General features: G+C 32.0%; 1 protein-coding gene across 4 annotated transcripts; it reads left to right on the top strand.

Moving 5' to 3' along the window:
• Positions 1 to 3,329: 3,329 nt before the first annotated feature.
• LOC143340519 (HEAT repeat-containing protein 5B) lies at positions 3,330 to 15,722 on the top strand. Of its 4 annotated transcripts, XM_076762579.1 has the most exons (35): positions 3,330 to 3,733; positions 3,971 to 4,148; positions 4,233 to 4,444; positions 4,522 to 4,669; positions 4,732 to 4,842; positions 4,913 to 5,096; positions 5,382 to 5,542; positions 5,610 to 5,859; positions 5,937 to 6,080; positions 6,157 to 6,407; positions 6,495 to 6,606; positions 6,704 to 6,956; positions 7,038 to 7,147; positions 7,233 to 7,396; positions 7,659 to 7,691; positions 7,986 to 8,060; positions 8,141 to 8,416; positions 8,546 to 8,827; positions 8,906 to 9,095; positions 9,309 to 9,478; positions 9,552 to 9,873; positions 9,952 to 10,218; positions 10,293 to 10,474; positions 10,555 to 10,800; positions 10,893 to 11,112; positions 11,199 to 11,459; positions 11,536 to 11,698; positions 11,775 to 11,890; positions 11,978 to 12,262; positions 12,519 to 12,755; positions 12,859 to 13,010; positions 13,084 to 13,297; positions 13,406 to 13,420; positions 13,544 to 13,689; positions 13,773 to 15,722. In XM_076762579.1, the coding sequence occupies exons 2-35, from the start codon at positions 4,017 to 4,019 to the stop codon at positions 13,947 to 13,949; spliced, it is 6,261 nt and encodes a 2,086-aa protein (XP_076618694.1). In that variant the 5' UTR covers positions 3,330 to 3,733; positions 3,971 to 4,016; the 3' UTR covers positions 13,950 to 15,722. The 4 variants fall into 4 exon arrangements, with proteins under 4 accessions (XP_076618694.1, XP_076618696.1, XP_076618695.1 ...); XM_076762581.1 differs by lacking the exon at positions 7,659 to 7,691; XM_076762580.1 differs by lacking the exon at positions 13,406 to 13,420.
• Positions 15,723 to 15,904: the final 182 nt, after the last annotated feature.

Raw genomic sequence — 15,904 nt, 5'->3', positions numbered from 1 at the left:
TATACTCACTACTGTAACATCAACAAATGGACTTAATAGAGTATTATGTACTCTCTTCCCCTTTCCATTATTAGCTATTCTATTTCATCCAAATGTGTATCCTGGTATTTACACAATACAGAATGTTTTACAGTACGTGGTGCCTGCTTTGATATTGGATAAAAGATAATAAAACAATGGAGAAAGTTCATAGAAACATGTACCTTACAATCTTGTTCTCAAGCTATAACTCTTTTTGTGCTCCAGTAATCATTAATCGCAAATTCAGCTAGTACAACTTATTCTACCAAACTGTTTGCATATAACGTTCGATAACTTCTTGCTATCTTTCGACCTTATTGACCATTACACGAGTCAGTCTAGTTAGTTTAATAGCAAGTTTGATACAGTGATTCTCAACAGGGACCCCCTAATGGGTTACATATCACAAAAATATCGTTTGAGGTAGATGCTACTAGTGTTGGCATCCAATTCTTCAGTTCTCCTGAAGAAAGGTGGCCTCCGTTTATCAATGACAACTATGCTTTTTAAATGGAAGGAGAGTGGTAGAATTATACCCTTTTCACAAACGAAAATAAATTTAACATCTTTCATTTAGATGTGGAAAACGTTCAACCTAACGTTAAACACGATGGGGCGTTCTTGAGTGATTAAAAATAATAAAAAATCGAATATTAATTGCAGTGGGGGGTTGTTGCCTTGCACCCTCCACCCTTGGATGCGTCACTGCTATCGTCGATCATTTTTTACCTAACATTCTCTTTTATGGATGCATTCAGTCTGGAGGTGGCCGTTTGAGGCACTTCCTATAAAGATAAGCAATTGTATATTATTGCCGCACAAAAATGGTTACGACCGGAAAATAAAAGGTCAAGTGGGAGACATATTAAGCCATTGCGTACGTCGTATCGTTTATTTAACGCTGCATTTAAATATAAAACAGCAATACATAAATCTATCTTTAATCATTGATGTACTGATAATCGTTTATCAATGGCTTCCTCCCATCTCTCGATCTACTTTTCAATTCCACTTTCAATTTGGCTGGCGCGTCTGCTCATTGTCCATTGTTTCTACTTATACTGATCTACACGCGATCCCATATTAGTTCGAACTCGATTTTCTTGAAAACGAAGCCTCGTATGAAAAAAGCATCTTTTCTTTTCATCTTATTTTTCCACGAATCGTAAATTACGATAATGACGACACAACTTATATAATTGCCTAACATTGCAAAACATTCTGCATATATAAACGTTTTCTGAGATCCTAGGCCAGATCCTTTTCTCTGACTTCAGGCTGTTTGACCCCTGCTACAATGTATTCTCTGCATACTGCACGTGTATGTCGAATCAATTACTAAATTATATACTGTTCAGTTATTTCTCCAGGCATTTCAAATGGAATAATTTCCTCAAAACATTATTTCTTCAACTTATACTGAAAATGTAGAGAGAATTTTTTTTGGCTAAAATTATAGGCAATTTATAGGAAAGAAGATTTTCTTCTCGTGGTTCCCCTCAATAAAGGATAATTTTTAACTCCTCAGAGTATAATTGTATTGTAATTATATTTTAACATTTTAACACGTTCGCTATCACGTGTCACGTATTTATGACAGCCAACGTCACATATGTGTGACATTGTTGATTGTCTGTTTTATATTCCTATGAACAAACGACGTATGAACTGTCAATCATTGTCGTCACATTATATGGATAACTGCAAATGTAACGTGATCTGTGGCAGACAGTTTTCAAATTAATGGTGGCAGTGAGCGTGGTAATATAATTAAATATTGTTAAGAAAAATTATGTCCTTTCTCTTGATGTTGCTCAATTGAGCTTATCCACGCACACTTTACGTATAATGCCAACGTCGACGAAGTATATGTAGAGATAAAAAAAAATAAATATCCATCTCAAAAGGAAACTACATACGGCATAAAATATTGCTACAGAGACACATATTTTTGTAAAAAAATTTCAGAAAGTTAAGAGTCATTCTTGTGTTTCCAACAGTGTATAAAACGGAGAGATCAACAAGTATCAAGGATTAATATGACTATTTCAAAGCAAAAACGTATCGAATTCTACTACTCATCATGCATTAGTGTAAAGAAATAAGAAACATATTTTTGCGCTCGCGGATGCTTATTTAAAGACAAAATAAATCAATACAAATTGATAAGAGAAAAACAATGTGTTTGATCATCAGCATATATCAAACTTGTAAGATTTCATTGATGCTTTATAAATACTATGATGTAAACTAGAGATTAAATTATATATTTGTTGAATACAAATTCTAACGTGGTACAAAGTAAAATGTGTAATATTTATTTGGTTTTATAACTTTCACCAAATATTTATTGTAATTAAGCAAGTGTTCCAATATTTTTGAGAGGGAATGTACTTCGTGTGCTCTAAAGCGATAAAAGGTTTGATTTTAGCCTTTGTTATCAACAACTTTATCTGCACTTTATTTCATTTCAACAAACAAATTTGAACAAAAAATACAACAGTATTTAAATAGACTTTTACTTTCTTAAATATGAGTTTTCTTATAAACGTTAAATAATCCGACTGAAAAAAGGTGACTATCATCGTCGATTAATCCTATTCAAATATTGTATTTTTCCCATCAAGATGGTATTTTAAACAACGAATATACTTTGGAATATTAAAATATATATTTCAATTATCTGTCTAAATGATATGCAAATTATAAATAACTTAACGAACAGCATAAATGAATATATTAATCAAAACATTCTAGACCAGTATACATATATTAAATGGTAATAGAAAATAAATAGATTATTAGATCGAGTGAATAGTCGCCCTGAATAGTAAACACATCTAAAAGTTTTCTTTTGATACGTCTTAATAAAATTATATGTATATTAAATCGAAGGAAATAATTTTACTGTTTAATAATACATTTTTCGAATATATCATCGAATAAAAAGCAAATGGTCTCTGTTTAGTTTTATATTAAATAGTAATTCCCCCATTAAAAAATTGTTTAAGAGAAAAATTTTTTTACATCCAGAATGGGTTCTATGTCTCATCGTGTTACATAGTTTATGTTCAGTAAATTTCTTTTTTTATAATTATATTTTTTTTAATGCTTACGAGTAGTATGTATAAAAGAAAATAAATCTATCGTTGATAATAATACAATACAAACAATTTTGTCACTAATTCAACGTTAATGGAGACTGTACAAATTCTCCAGTACGTTTTATTACAGAATCAAAATTTATTGCATTACAATATATTTACATTGCAATATATTTTTTCTATTTAATTGTTGCTTTTTTTCAATATAACCATCAACAAATTATTGAAAACTAATAAACAGCTTGAACTGTTGTAGGTGCGATAAAGTAACTGCGTGTAGGTGGTCTTAGTCACTCGTTGTCAACGTTTCTCATCCTGATGATTACCGATCCACCCTAACCTAAATCAAGTTAAAATTTCTGAATTACGCAAAGAAAATAAATCGTTATTCTAATAATTCATGCTATTATTAAAAATCAGTGATAAGCTATTTATAAAGTGATTAATTTTATATAGTTCAATTTCTGAGCGTGAAACGTAAATAAATATGAATATTTACCTAGTTTCATGTCAGTGAAATTGAGTGATTTAGTGTAAATAGACCATATAAAAAGAGAAAGAAAAATTATGTTACTTCCTATGCACTGATGACATCGGAAGTGTTTTTGGTACTTCATTACATATTCTCAAAAATTTCGTTATTGTTATCAGTTCATTTAAATTCCATAAGATTTGCTGGCAATGATCACGACAAAATATGTGTATTTTAAGATGTTAATTTATTTAAGTTACCCGAATTTTTACTTGATTCTAAAATTATGAATTAAGTTATTATGTCGTTGTTATCCGTGACCATGATATTTAACATACATTTTGAAAGGAATGTAATGGTAATTTTATTACAGAAGAACAGTAAAAAAAATAAAGCTGTTTATAAACTAACTTATTGAAATGATGATGGAGTTGAGTCATAGTTTGACCCTCAATGAGGATGCCCTTAACCAAATCCCTGAGGCTAAACGACCAGTTTTTATATTTGAATGGTTACGATTTTTGGACAAGGTTTTAATAGCTGCACAAAAGGTATTAGCTACACATTTATCTATCACAATATTTTCTTATTATTGGTATATGTAATTATGCCTTACAACGAAACAATACTTTTAGAGTGATATTAAAGGATGTCAGCAAAAGCTGGTGGAACAATTGACTAAACATATGCAAGGAGCTCCTGGTCCTCCTACAAGGCGACTTATTGCAAGATGTCTTGCCACTTTGTTTAGTGTTGGCGATACATTTTTGCTTTTTGATACTGTCAATAAATGCAATGATATTCTGAGAAATAAAGATGATTCTCCAAGTTTTCTCCCAACGAAATTGTAAATAGACATTTTTTGATGCATTTATTATTTGTGTATGGTACAGCACAATATGTTTACTTTTCATCTGCTTATAGAGCTGCTATATGCTGCGTAGGATGTATGTATGAAAAACTAGGAAGAATGATGGGTAGATCGTACGAAGAAACTGTACAGATTTTGATAAAGTCCTTACGTTCTGCAGAGTCACAGACTCGAATAGAAATTATGCACACGCTTGAAAAGGTAATTTGATTAGATAAGATGCAAGGTTATTTCTAGCATATTGTATAAATTTAATTTACTAGGTATGTGCTGGCATGGGATCTGCAATTACGAATGTTCATAAAGAAATATATAAAGTTTCTAGACATTATCTCACAGATAGAGTAATGGCTGTAAGATGTGCTGCTGCAAAGGTATCTATTACTTGTGTTTTTGACATTTAGTACATGCATTGAAAATATATATTTCTTACAATATTTGCAGTGTTTACTGGAAATGTTAAATCATGCATCGTTTTTATATACCACTGAAATAGAGAGTGTTGCTACACTTTGTTTCCGTGCATTTGAGGGGTCAAATTATGAAGTAAGATGTGCCATTGCAAAACTATTAGGTACACTAGTGGCAATGACCCAGATTCCAGCCCCAAAAGGGAAGAATCCTTCAGGTATGTTGATAACACGTGTATTTAATTACTTATTATTAGGGTTATGCGTGTAGCCCGAAATTCGGGGGTTCGGATTGTCAAAAAAGCGACGAATTTTGGCAAAGTCTGATATATTTTGGGCAATTAAACGTGGACTATTCCATGTAATTCAGCCCGATATGTATCGCGGTTTGCCCTAATTCGTCAACTGCTTGACGGCCCAAGCTTGTATTTCGGACTACCCGCGCACCCCTACTTATTGTGTGCTGGCAAGAAATACTTAAGTTAATTGTTATGTTTGTTTAGTGACACAGAGCAAAGGCTATAAACAAATTTCACTCGACGAAGTACTAAATATTTTAATGTCTGGATTTTTAAGAGGAGGAGTAGGTTTTTTAAAAGGTACTGGAGAAATAATAAAAGGAAATTCCAGTGTAAACAGAGATGTTCGAGTTGGAGTCACACATGTAAGAAAGAATATAGAAATTGTATAAAATTTTATGATTAATAATTTACATTATTAACATTCTGCAGGCATATGTGATATTTGTTCAAATGTTAGGAGGTTCATGGCTTGAACGTAATGTTGGCGCATTAGTCGCCCATGTACTCGATCTTGTAACTAATCCAAAAGCTGCTAGTTCACACGTTGATGCTGTGTATTCTAGAAAATGTGTTAATTTTATATTACATGGCACTGTTGGAAAGTTATTGGGTGAAGGAGCTCAAGCTGCTGCATGCAAAGAAATAGCACACATTATTCTGAAACAAATGAATTCTATTGGTAAAATAGTTACGTTTTTATTGTTACAATATTTTAATGAATCATGCTTATATTAATCTTCACTTTGAAATTTTTAGATTTTAGTCCAGAAAATGCTAAGGATTGTAACCAGGAAACATTATTTAGTCAACACTTATTAGTCTGTGCATTGCAAGAAATGGGAAACTTAATCTTAGGGTTGGGTACAACAGCTTGTAATTTATTGTCAGATCAATCTTTAAGTATGTACTTTATATTCAAAATTTCTAAGTAGTTATTTATTTTTTAATAATTATACTAACATGTATGGTGCTTCAGGTTTAATTGATACAATCATGGCTGTTCTGATTCATCCGTGTCAAGCAGCCCGGCTCGCAGCCTCTTGGTGTTTACGTTGCATTTGTGTAGCAGCTCCGAGTCAAATAACACCGCTAATTGATCGCTGTGTGGATGGAATTGAAAATATGCGTAGTTCACCGGAAGCAATAGCCGGATACAGCAGTGCATTAGCTGCAGTTCTTGGTAGCGTTCGTTTATCGCCGCTTGGAGTTCCTCACACAAAAGGAAAGGTAATTGCTGTTAAGAGACTCTTCTATTTATTTATGAAATAAACATTATTATATTATTAAATTATACTTATCCATTTCCTTTTATAGATCATTTTTAATACTGCAGAGGAACTTCTAAGGAGCGCAAGCCAAAACAGTCGTTTATCGCTGAATAGAACACACGCCGGATGGCTTCTAATTGGAGCTATAATGACACTTGGTACGATATCAATAGTTTGAATTTATTAAATATAATGAATAATCTTGCTAGATCTGCGCATATAAAATGGTACAAAAATATTGTTTTAATTATTTAGGTACAGCTGTAGTGAAAGGATTATTGCCTAGGATGCTACTACTCTGGCGAAATTCTTTTCCCCGTTCAAACAAAGAACTTGAAAGTGAAAAAGCCAGAGGTGATGCTTTTACATGGCAAGTAACCTTGGAAGGTCGAGCTGGCGCATTATCAGCAATGCACAGTTTTCTATTGCATTGTCCAGAGCTTTTAAACGATGACATTACAAGACGACTTCTAACACCAATTGAGTCTGCTTTGGCAATGTTAACGAAGTATGTTAATCGCTACTTTCTCTTAATGTATAGAAAGCATTTATAACATTACGTTATTATATATTAAAAATAATATTTTAGTTTGTCACCTGTGTTAAAAAATTATGGACAACAATTGAAAGCTCCAGCTGCTATGGTTCGTTTACGTTTATACGAAACATTGTTATTATTACCGCCACAAACATTTGAAGGTAATTATAATTACTTATGATTTTGAAATCCATTTAATCTTGTGATGTTACGTATAAACGTTTAAACGCATCATAAATTAAATAGGTTCATACACGCATCTTCTAAGGATGTTGGTATCAGAGTTTACCTTGACTGAAAATCCTGGAAATACTACAACATCACTGTTACGTGCAGTTTGCCATGCCAATGATTCTGTAATACTTGGTACATGGTTGCAAGAAACCGATCACCGTACAATCGAAGATCAAGTAGGTACTTTAAATTATATGTATAACATTATGGAAGTATATTTTCTGATATGGCTTCCAGATTTTTTTAAAGTTATTCCACATCATTACATGTATAATATAACAGCATAACAACACATGCTATTAATATAACATTATCGACATCTATTGATATAAAAGCGTAATCAAATAATTAAAGCAGACGTATTGTAAAGAGTGAATTTCAACGTGACATATGTTACATTGTTTGAAATTAATGTATAATATTTGTACTCGTGTCTAGATGGAACCAAACAGAAGGGCAGATTTGGAACATGTGAGTAATGTTCTATGAAGCCTTTCACTATTTTGTAATACTTTCCTTTTATTCTAAAACCGATGATTTCACTTTCTTTCTTAGTTTCCTAAGTACTCATTACATTATGTTTTGCTTTCATCTTTATTTATTTTATGTAATTAAAATTATGTGAAAATGATTTTAATTTATTATGAAAAACTAATATTGATTAATTCTTTATTCATAGATTGTGTTGGTATCAATATTTATACTCGTTTACTTTGTATTGTTTATAAAAAATAATGGTTTGCCTCATATGCAAACTTATTTCAGCTGCAACCCAACAGTGCTGCAGGATCTGGAGCTTTGGAACATAATCCATGTTGTCTTTACAGACCAGTGCCACAGGTAAATATTTTAAAACATTGTTAGAGTCATGTTAAAACATAAAATCGTACGATCTTCAGTTCGATTAATATTGCTTTTAGGATGAAATAATTCCTGGTCCTTTACCTTTGGGAGTTGCAGTTATTGATCTATCAGTATCGTTGTTTGGTCAAATCTTTCCGCGCGTAGCGAACAAACATAGATTACAAATGTTAGATCACTTTAGCGAGTGCATAAAACATACGAAGTCTGGTAGGCAAGAAGCAATACAAATGAACGTTTTCACGGCTGTATTAAGTGGCTTGAAGGGTCTCAATGAAGCAAAAACTGGATTTGGTCAAGAAGATGTAAAGAAATCCGCCACTAATCTTATCATTGTAAGAATTCGCTGTGTTTCTTATTGGTTATATTGAAGTATTGAATTTTCAAACTCTACTACGCGAAGAAATCAAAGGATAATATAATATGGAATTCCCATCGAACGTTCGTACTATTTTATATTGCAGAGTGCTTTGGTTAGCAGTAATTCAATACTGAGATGGGCAGCAGGGGAAGCCGTTGGAAGAATGGCTCAAGTTATTTCCGATCCCAAATTTACAGCGGAGTTGGCGCAAACGAGTTTCGATCGTTTGAAATCTGCTCGCGATGTTGCGAGTAGGACTGGTCACTCTTTAGCGTTAGGGTGCCTTCATAAATACGTGGGTGGGATGGGGTCTAGTCAACATCTCAACACAAGTGTCAGTATTCTACTTGCACTTGCCCAAGATAATACTTCTCCTGTAGTACAAGTATGCACCTCTATAATTTTTGCTAATTACTCATGGTCAAACTTAAAAATGAGAATTCAATGTTATGCTCTTACTCAGGTATGGGCTTTACATGCTCTTGCGCTTATAGCTGATTCTGGCGGACCAATGTTTCGGGGCTACGTTGAACCTACATTATCTTTAGCATTAACTCTACTTCTCAATGTTCCTCATTCCTATATTGATGTACATCAATGTATAGGGAAAGTACTGTCAGCACTTATTACAACAATAGGACCAGAATTACAAGGTTAGTACGTACCTTTGCTCTAGCCAGCCGTTATTGACCGCTGAGACGTATATGCGACTTTATTGTTTCTATCGCAATATCATCTTTCGTTCAAGTTATTGAGTTTGTTCAGGTTCAATCCTATGCCATATGTTCATTATGGTATCTTTATTATTCATAAATAAACATTTTGACGGCAATTTTAGATCCCCTTTCGTATGATTATATTTGTAGGTAATACGTCAACAATTTGTATGGCACGGTCGTCATTTTTATGTGCATGCGCCATTATGCAAGATCATCAAGATCCTCTCGTACAAGCTGAAGCCACAGGATGCCTTCAACAATTACATTTATTCGCGCCCAGACACGTCAATTTATCGTCTCTCGTTCCTACACTATGTGTAAGACATATTATACAATGCACAAATTATACGAATAGCAGTATTTTTTATATTAATATCATTTTATTTGTAGCGAACTTTGTCAAGCAATCATTTGCTTTTACGTAAAGCTGCAATATCTTGTCTTCGCCAACTTGCTCAACGAGAAGCAAAAGAAGTATGCGAACATGCGATGACATTAGCTAATGAAAGTCGAGACACAAATATAGTTGAAGGTCTTGTTATAACAGAAACTGGTCTTCCGGGTGTTTTGTTTAGCATGTTGGACACGGAAACCGATAGTAAATTGATCAAGGATATCCATGATACGTTAACCAGCATGTTACAAATTTTAGCAGCAGATAATTTATCTCAGTGGCTGTCTCTGTGTAAAGACGTTCTTACAATAGCTTCAGGTACAACGATGTAGTAACAGAATTATGCAGGGTGTCAAATTAAATGAGACTGCAAAGTTTTCATCTTTTATTATATAGAAACGTGTACTAACGAAGAAGGAAATACTATCAATGTCGAGGACAGTGCCGCGGAAAATGATAATGCAGATGCAGAAGGGGACGATGATCAAGCTGAATTTCACGCCGATGAATCCACAAAACAACGACCGACTATCACTCCACGGTGGCCAACTAGAGTCTTTGCAGCACAGTGTGTCAGAAGAATTGTAGCTGCTTGTGTAAATAATAAACAAGCACATTTTGACCTCGCCTTAGCTAAGGAGTTGCAACTGTCTAAAGGAAAAAGTATGACTTGTTTTAGCTATTCATCGTAATCACGTATCACAATTGTATCTTTCACTAATCTCTTCTAATTTTAGGTGACTTTTTGGTATTACATCTTTCTGACTTAGTGCGAATGGCGTTTATGGCCGCAACAAGCGACTGCGATCCATTACGACTCGAAGGTCTAAAAACACTTCAGGAAATTATAGATAAATTTGCAAAAGTTCCTGAACCAGAGTTTCCTGGACACTTATTACTCGAGCAGTTTCAAGCACAAGTAATTTATAAATTACAAGCATAACAATTATAAGTATTTTGTAAGAATTTTATATCCTTATTTAATCATTTAATTTATAGGTTGGCGCTGCGTTGAGACCCGCATTTTCTGCAGAAACAGCATCGCATGTTACGGCTGCAGCTTGCCAGGCGTGTAGTGCTTGGATTGGAAGTGGAGTTGCTAGGGATTTGAATGATCTTCGTAGAGTTCATCAATTGCTTGTATCTTCTCTGGAAAAATTAAGAGAGGGGCATACACGACCTCAACTTTATAATGAAAGTTTATTAACGCTCGAAAGATTAGCAATATTGAAAGCTTGGGCGGAGGTAAACTATAAATGTGCAATAAACGTTTAATGGTAAAAATAGTATATTACATGTAATGACTATTCTACTTTATACGTGTATTTCTTTTTTAGGTATACGTAGTTGCTATGATAAGAGATGGTGCTGCGTTAAATAGTAAAGATACGTTCAATCAAAATTCGAATCAAGTCGATGATGGGAACGATGAAGATTTCGGGAAGTTTGAATTTCAGACTGAAAGTTTATTAAGTTTGGTACAACCGGAATTGCTGAGTTTAAGTCAGTATTGGTTAGCTGCCCTGAGAGATCATGCTTTACTTTCTTTACCACCAGGTATAATTATTCTTGCATGTTGTATAAAATTTGTTAAATTACATGTAATGTTACATTATTAATGAATCAATTTTTTGTATTATAAGAATTTTCCAGTCAATTACCACACGATGGGGGTGCTTTTTATACGACAGATACAATGGAATCTGCTCGACCTCATTATGCAGTATCGTGGGCACCAATTTTGCATGCTGCAACACTTTGGCTTAATGCGAAAGGGTTCGGACTAGAAGAAACTAAGAATGAAGTAAAAACATCAAACGCGACCAATAATATTAACAATAATAACAACGACGATGCCTCCTCTAAAACTAATACTAATGTTGAACGTTTTCACTTATTATTTGGTAATTAGAACTTGTATAAATACTATTCCGCGATGATAAATATTTCTTTGTGCTTTATATTTATCGAATATTTTAGGTATATGCATGGAAGCTCTATGCAGCCCTCGATCTTCAGAATCTACTCAAAATATAGAAACATGTTTAAATGCTTTATATACTTTATTAAATTCCACATGGGCTCGAAAAGTACTGATTACGGATCGTTCGTTACCAATTGAATTGTGTAACGTTCTTCACAGGTACATTTTTTTGAGATAGATATAACTGTATATTAAATGTAATATTTGTATACGTTCACATGTTTTATTGTCTCAGGATGCTATTAACGAGAGAAAGTTACGTAATTCAAATGGTTGTAATGGAAGTGTTAAAACAAGTAATGAAAGCAGCACAAGAAGATCTAGTTGAAAGAAAAAAAACTAAACTAAAAGGTAAAATATAAGATGTTTTGATTTTCGTGCATTAAAAACAAAATTAGTCATATACTAAATTTATGTATGTGCATTATGTTATGACAGAAATAGCACCAACACACGAAGAAAGTAATGAAACTCAAGAAGTAGATTTATTAGGAGAAGGTGAAGAAAATGGCGAGCTCATACCTGGCAAATCATTGGTATTCGCAATTCTGGAAGTGTGTTTGTGCCTGTTGGTTCGACAAATACCGGCGTTGAATCCTAATCCTGGTGGTACAACAGCAATTTTATCTCAAAGAGGATACATGCCATCCGAAGAAAGTGGAAAACTGATAGCAGCTGCACTTAATATAATGGAGTCTTTGCCTACTCTTTGCTCTCCTCAAGGTAAACATGTACCATTAATTAAATTTAAGTATATGTTTCGCGAACCGTACGTGTGTCGCGATTTGGTATTTCTTGACCGCGCGGATTCTTTTTCCTCACTCGGGGTTGTAAATCCCGAAGACTTTCGCGACGAAGTCACGGTTCCGCATCCGGCAACATAAAAGAGCGGAAAAGATCGATTAATCGAGCTAATCGATTAATCGAGCTGATCGATTAATCGAGCTGATCGATTAATGTGTAAATTATACTGTTACAGGGGCTGTAGCAATTTTACCAACATTGTTGTATCTAGCAACTGGAGTAATAAGAGAAACTGCGATACGGGCTGACAATGAATGCAATAAAACAGGCTCAGATATACCGGTTCATGCAGCTTTGCATTGCATGAAGAACCTTACTACAAATAAGTACTCAAAGGATCATAGAAGTCAAGAACAATGGACAAGTCTTTTGCAAAGCGCTCTTGCTAAGATCATCGATCTTGCTAAAACAGGTACAAACAATTAAAATCAATATTGGCCAAATTTTAATTGAACTAATAATTAACGATTACAATTAAAATGGTTATTATGGCATTATGAAAAATACATTTATAGGTAACGAGGAAACAAAAATGGACGAAGTAGCGATGATATTAGGTATTGCGGTATTTGTTCTTCATGCTACTTCAGAAGTCGTAAGTGCGCCAAACTTACAGTTCCCTTGTATCAATCATTTTAGACATGCATTCCAATCAGAAAATACGATGGTAAGTTTTGCAACGTTTTAATAATGCCTTTAAAATGATACTTATAATTTATTTACATTTTACGATGTTTCAGGTTAAATTAAAATGCGTTCAAACTTTGAGAACAATATTTTTACATCCAGAACGTACAATAAGTACACCTTATATTCATGCGTTAGCGCCAAGATTAGTAGAATATCTATACAGCGATAAAAGTAAACAAGTTACAAACGATTTAGAGATGTCCTTTACTTTGGAATGTATTAGCACCGTTGAAGCTCTTATAGGGCTTGCCGATTTATCTCATCGTAAGTAATAATTCTTATTATACTTTCATTACTATATTTTTTATTTTATGCTAAGAATACCTAGTTTATTAAAATATTAAAATTAAAACTATGTTACATGCAATACAGGAGATCTTCTCCAAGGTGTGTAGAGAATAGTAGTGTATTTAGAATTTTAAGAGATAAGATCTATTTTATTTTTCATGTTACGAAATTTTATTTTTATTATTAAAGTGATTATAATGTGGTCCGTTTATAAATAACTAGGTATACAGATGCTGACATTACTTGTGCCAATTCTAATTAATTATTTATTGGAGGGAGATCAACTTCAACACGCTTCCAAATATCAGTTAAATCTCCATCAACAGAGCTTTCAATGGCTCAACAAGATAGGACCAAAATATCCTCAGGTATATTATTTGTATCGTTTAAATAATTATCTTTTTGTATTAAGAAATATATAAATATACAAAGCATCTATTTCTTATTTCAGGAATTTAAAACGTTAATGTCGCAATCTACAGAACTGAAAACTAAGTTAGAAAATGCCGTGAGATCTACTCATCAGCAAGCACAGAGGCACACCCGACCGGTAGATCTTGTAAAACCACAAATTAAGATCTCTACACCATCCATTAAGCTCAAAACAGATTTCTCAAATTTTAATTAAAATTTCTTGTAGCATTATTTAACATACTGTATACCTAGTCATTATACCTACTGTATACCTACTCTGCAAGCTATGCAATCTACAACATAACTAACAGATCTTTTGTACCTGCTAATTTTCATTTAAAATTTCATAAATTCCATTTGCGTATAAATACGTTTAAGATAATATTTCGAAAGTGAAGTTTCTAGTCTGAACCATAAATATTCCCATACAAACAAATCTAAAAATAAAGTATGATAAACATTTTCGTGTGTGGTATACAGTGTGTTAAAAATAGTGTTAATAATAATATTAACAAGTAGTAATAAATGATTATCGTATTAATTCATTAGCTGACACTTCGTAAATGATAATCAGTAGAGCAAATCTAACTCAATATTTTCTGTACAAGGTATATTTTAATTACGAGAATCTTTATCTCCGCAAGAATTTCATCGAACAGGAATTTATTTGTTAATATTTATTTATTTAGCAAATATTAATACTTTAAGAGAGTAACAAATATTGGATGTAAATTTAAAGGGGATGGAAGAAATTAGTAAGATAATTTATTACTTCAGAAATCCTGCTTCTCTGTTTCGATTTATTTATATTTTTCTAAATTTAGAAAATTATTGGTTTCAACAATTTTAATTATTTTTCTAAATTATGTAGAAAAATATTACACCATCTTAAAAAATTGTATATTAGAATTGTATATTTATATTTATTTAAATATGTAAAATTGAACCTTGTAGAAACCATCAACTTATTCTGTTAATTCTACTTGACTCAGCGATTGTTATTAATCTAAAGCACAAAAGAAACTCATAAACAAATAATGAAAAATCGCAAATATTTTATAGTAAATTTGATGCAATGAATCTAAGTTATTTTTCCTACAAGTCGATAATATAAAAATATAATACACTATTATTAGTATAGTGAAATGTATAATGTCAACAATGAAAATTATGTTTCTCGTAATTTTTAAATATCTTTTAAAGTTTGGTTCAAGATAACTCTTAAAACCAATTTATAGAACTTAATTTAGTATTAATAAGAAGTACAAGTAATTTAACTTCTTTAACGAAACAAATCAATGATATTAATTTCTTTTATATACAAATATGACTATGGTGACTACAGGCTACCGTACGATATTGTATACTGTAAGATAAATTAATTAAATAAAAATGCTATTATATGTCATGAAATTAATAAAATACCATATAAATGATATTGAAGAAACATAGAGACAATAGAGTAAAATGTAACTATTAAATGCAACTAAACTTATGAAACATGAAAGATTTCTTCCTCTTAGTATGATAGTTACTAATAAAACATGAAGGATATTGTATCATCATTATTGTTACACTAGATAACTATTCAAATATATTTAATACATGTGCAAATATTTAAATATCAAAAATAGATGTATTAATTGAAAAATTTACTTTATAAGAGAGAATTTTTGCAATAAATTACGATTGCATGCATGCTCAGAACTTTAGGGACATTTGAAATATTTATTTAATGAAAAGTATAACACATTGAAATTAAAATGATATTGTATTAATTTAACGATCTATATTTTTACATTGACAAAATTACATTCATTTTTAGTGGAAATCTTATATGCATTAAAATTATAGAATTATTTATACATTGGTCTTAGAGTAGTTTTACATTTAATGTACTAAATAATACACATTTTAATGATATGTATTATAATATTGTATAACGTATGAATAGTAATATAATAAAACTATACTATTAGTAGTATTCTGGAATTTGAGCATTATTTTTCAGAAATGTGTAATTTACCATATTATACATTGTACATTGTGTAATTTTAAGAAAATTTTAAATGTTGTTTAAAATAATGCACTTCATTAATTTCATTTTACTTCAAAGAACGTAACAAAACTTTATTTACGATGTTATCATAAAAGTACTAATCCTATGAA

This window comes from Colletes latitarsis, chromosome 3, assembly GCF_051014445.1.
Source record: "Colletes latitarsis isolate SP2378_abdomen chromosome 3, iyColLati1, whole genome shotgun sequence".
NCBI classification, from domain to species: Eukaryota; Metazoa; Arthropoda; class Insecta; order Hymenoptera; family Colletidae; genus Colletes; species Colletes latitarsis.
Note: the sequence above shows the minus strand (reverse complement) of the source record. Positions and strands in the feature narration are given on the sequence as shown.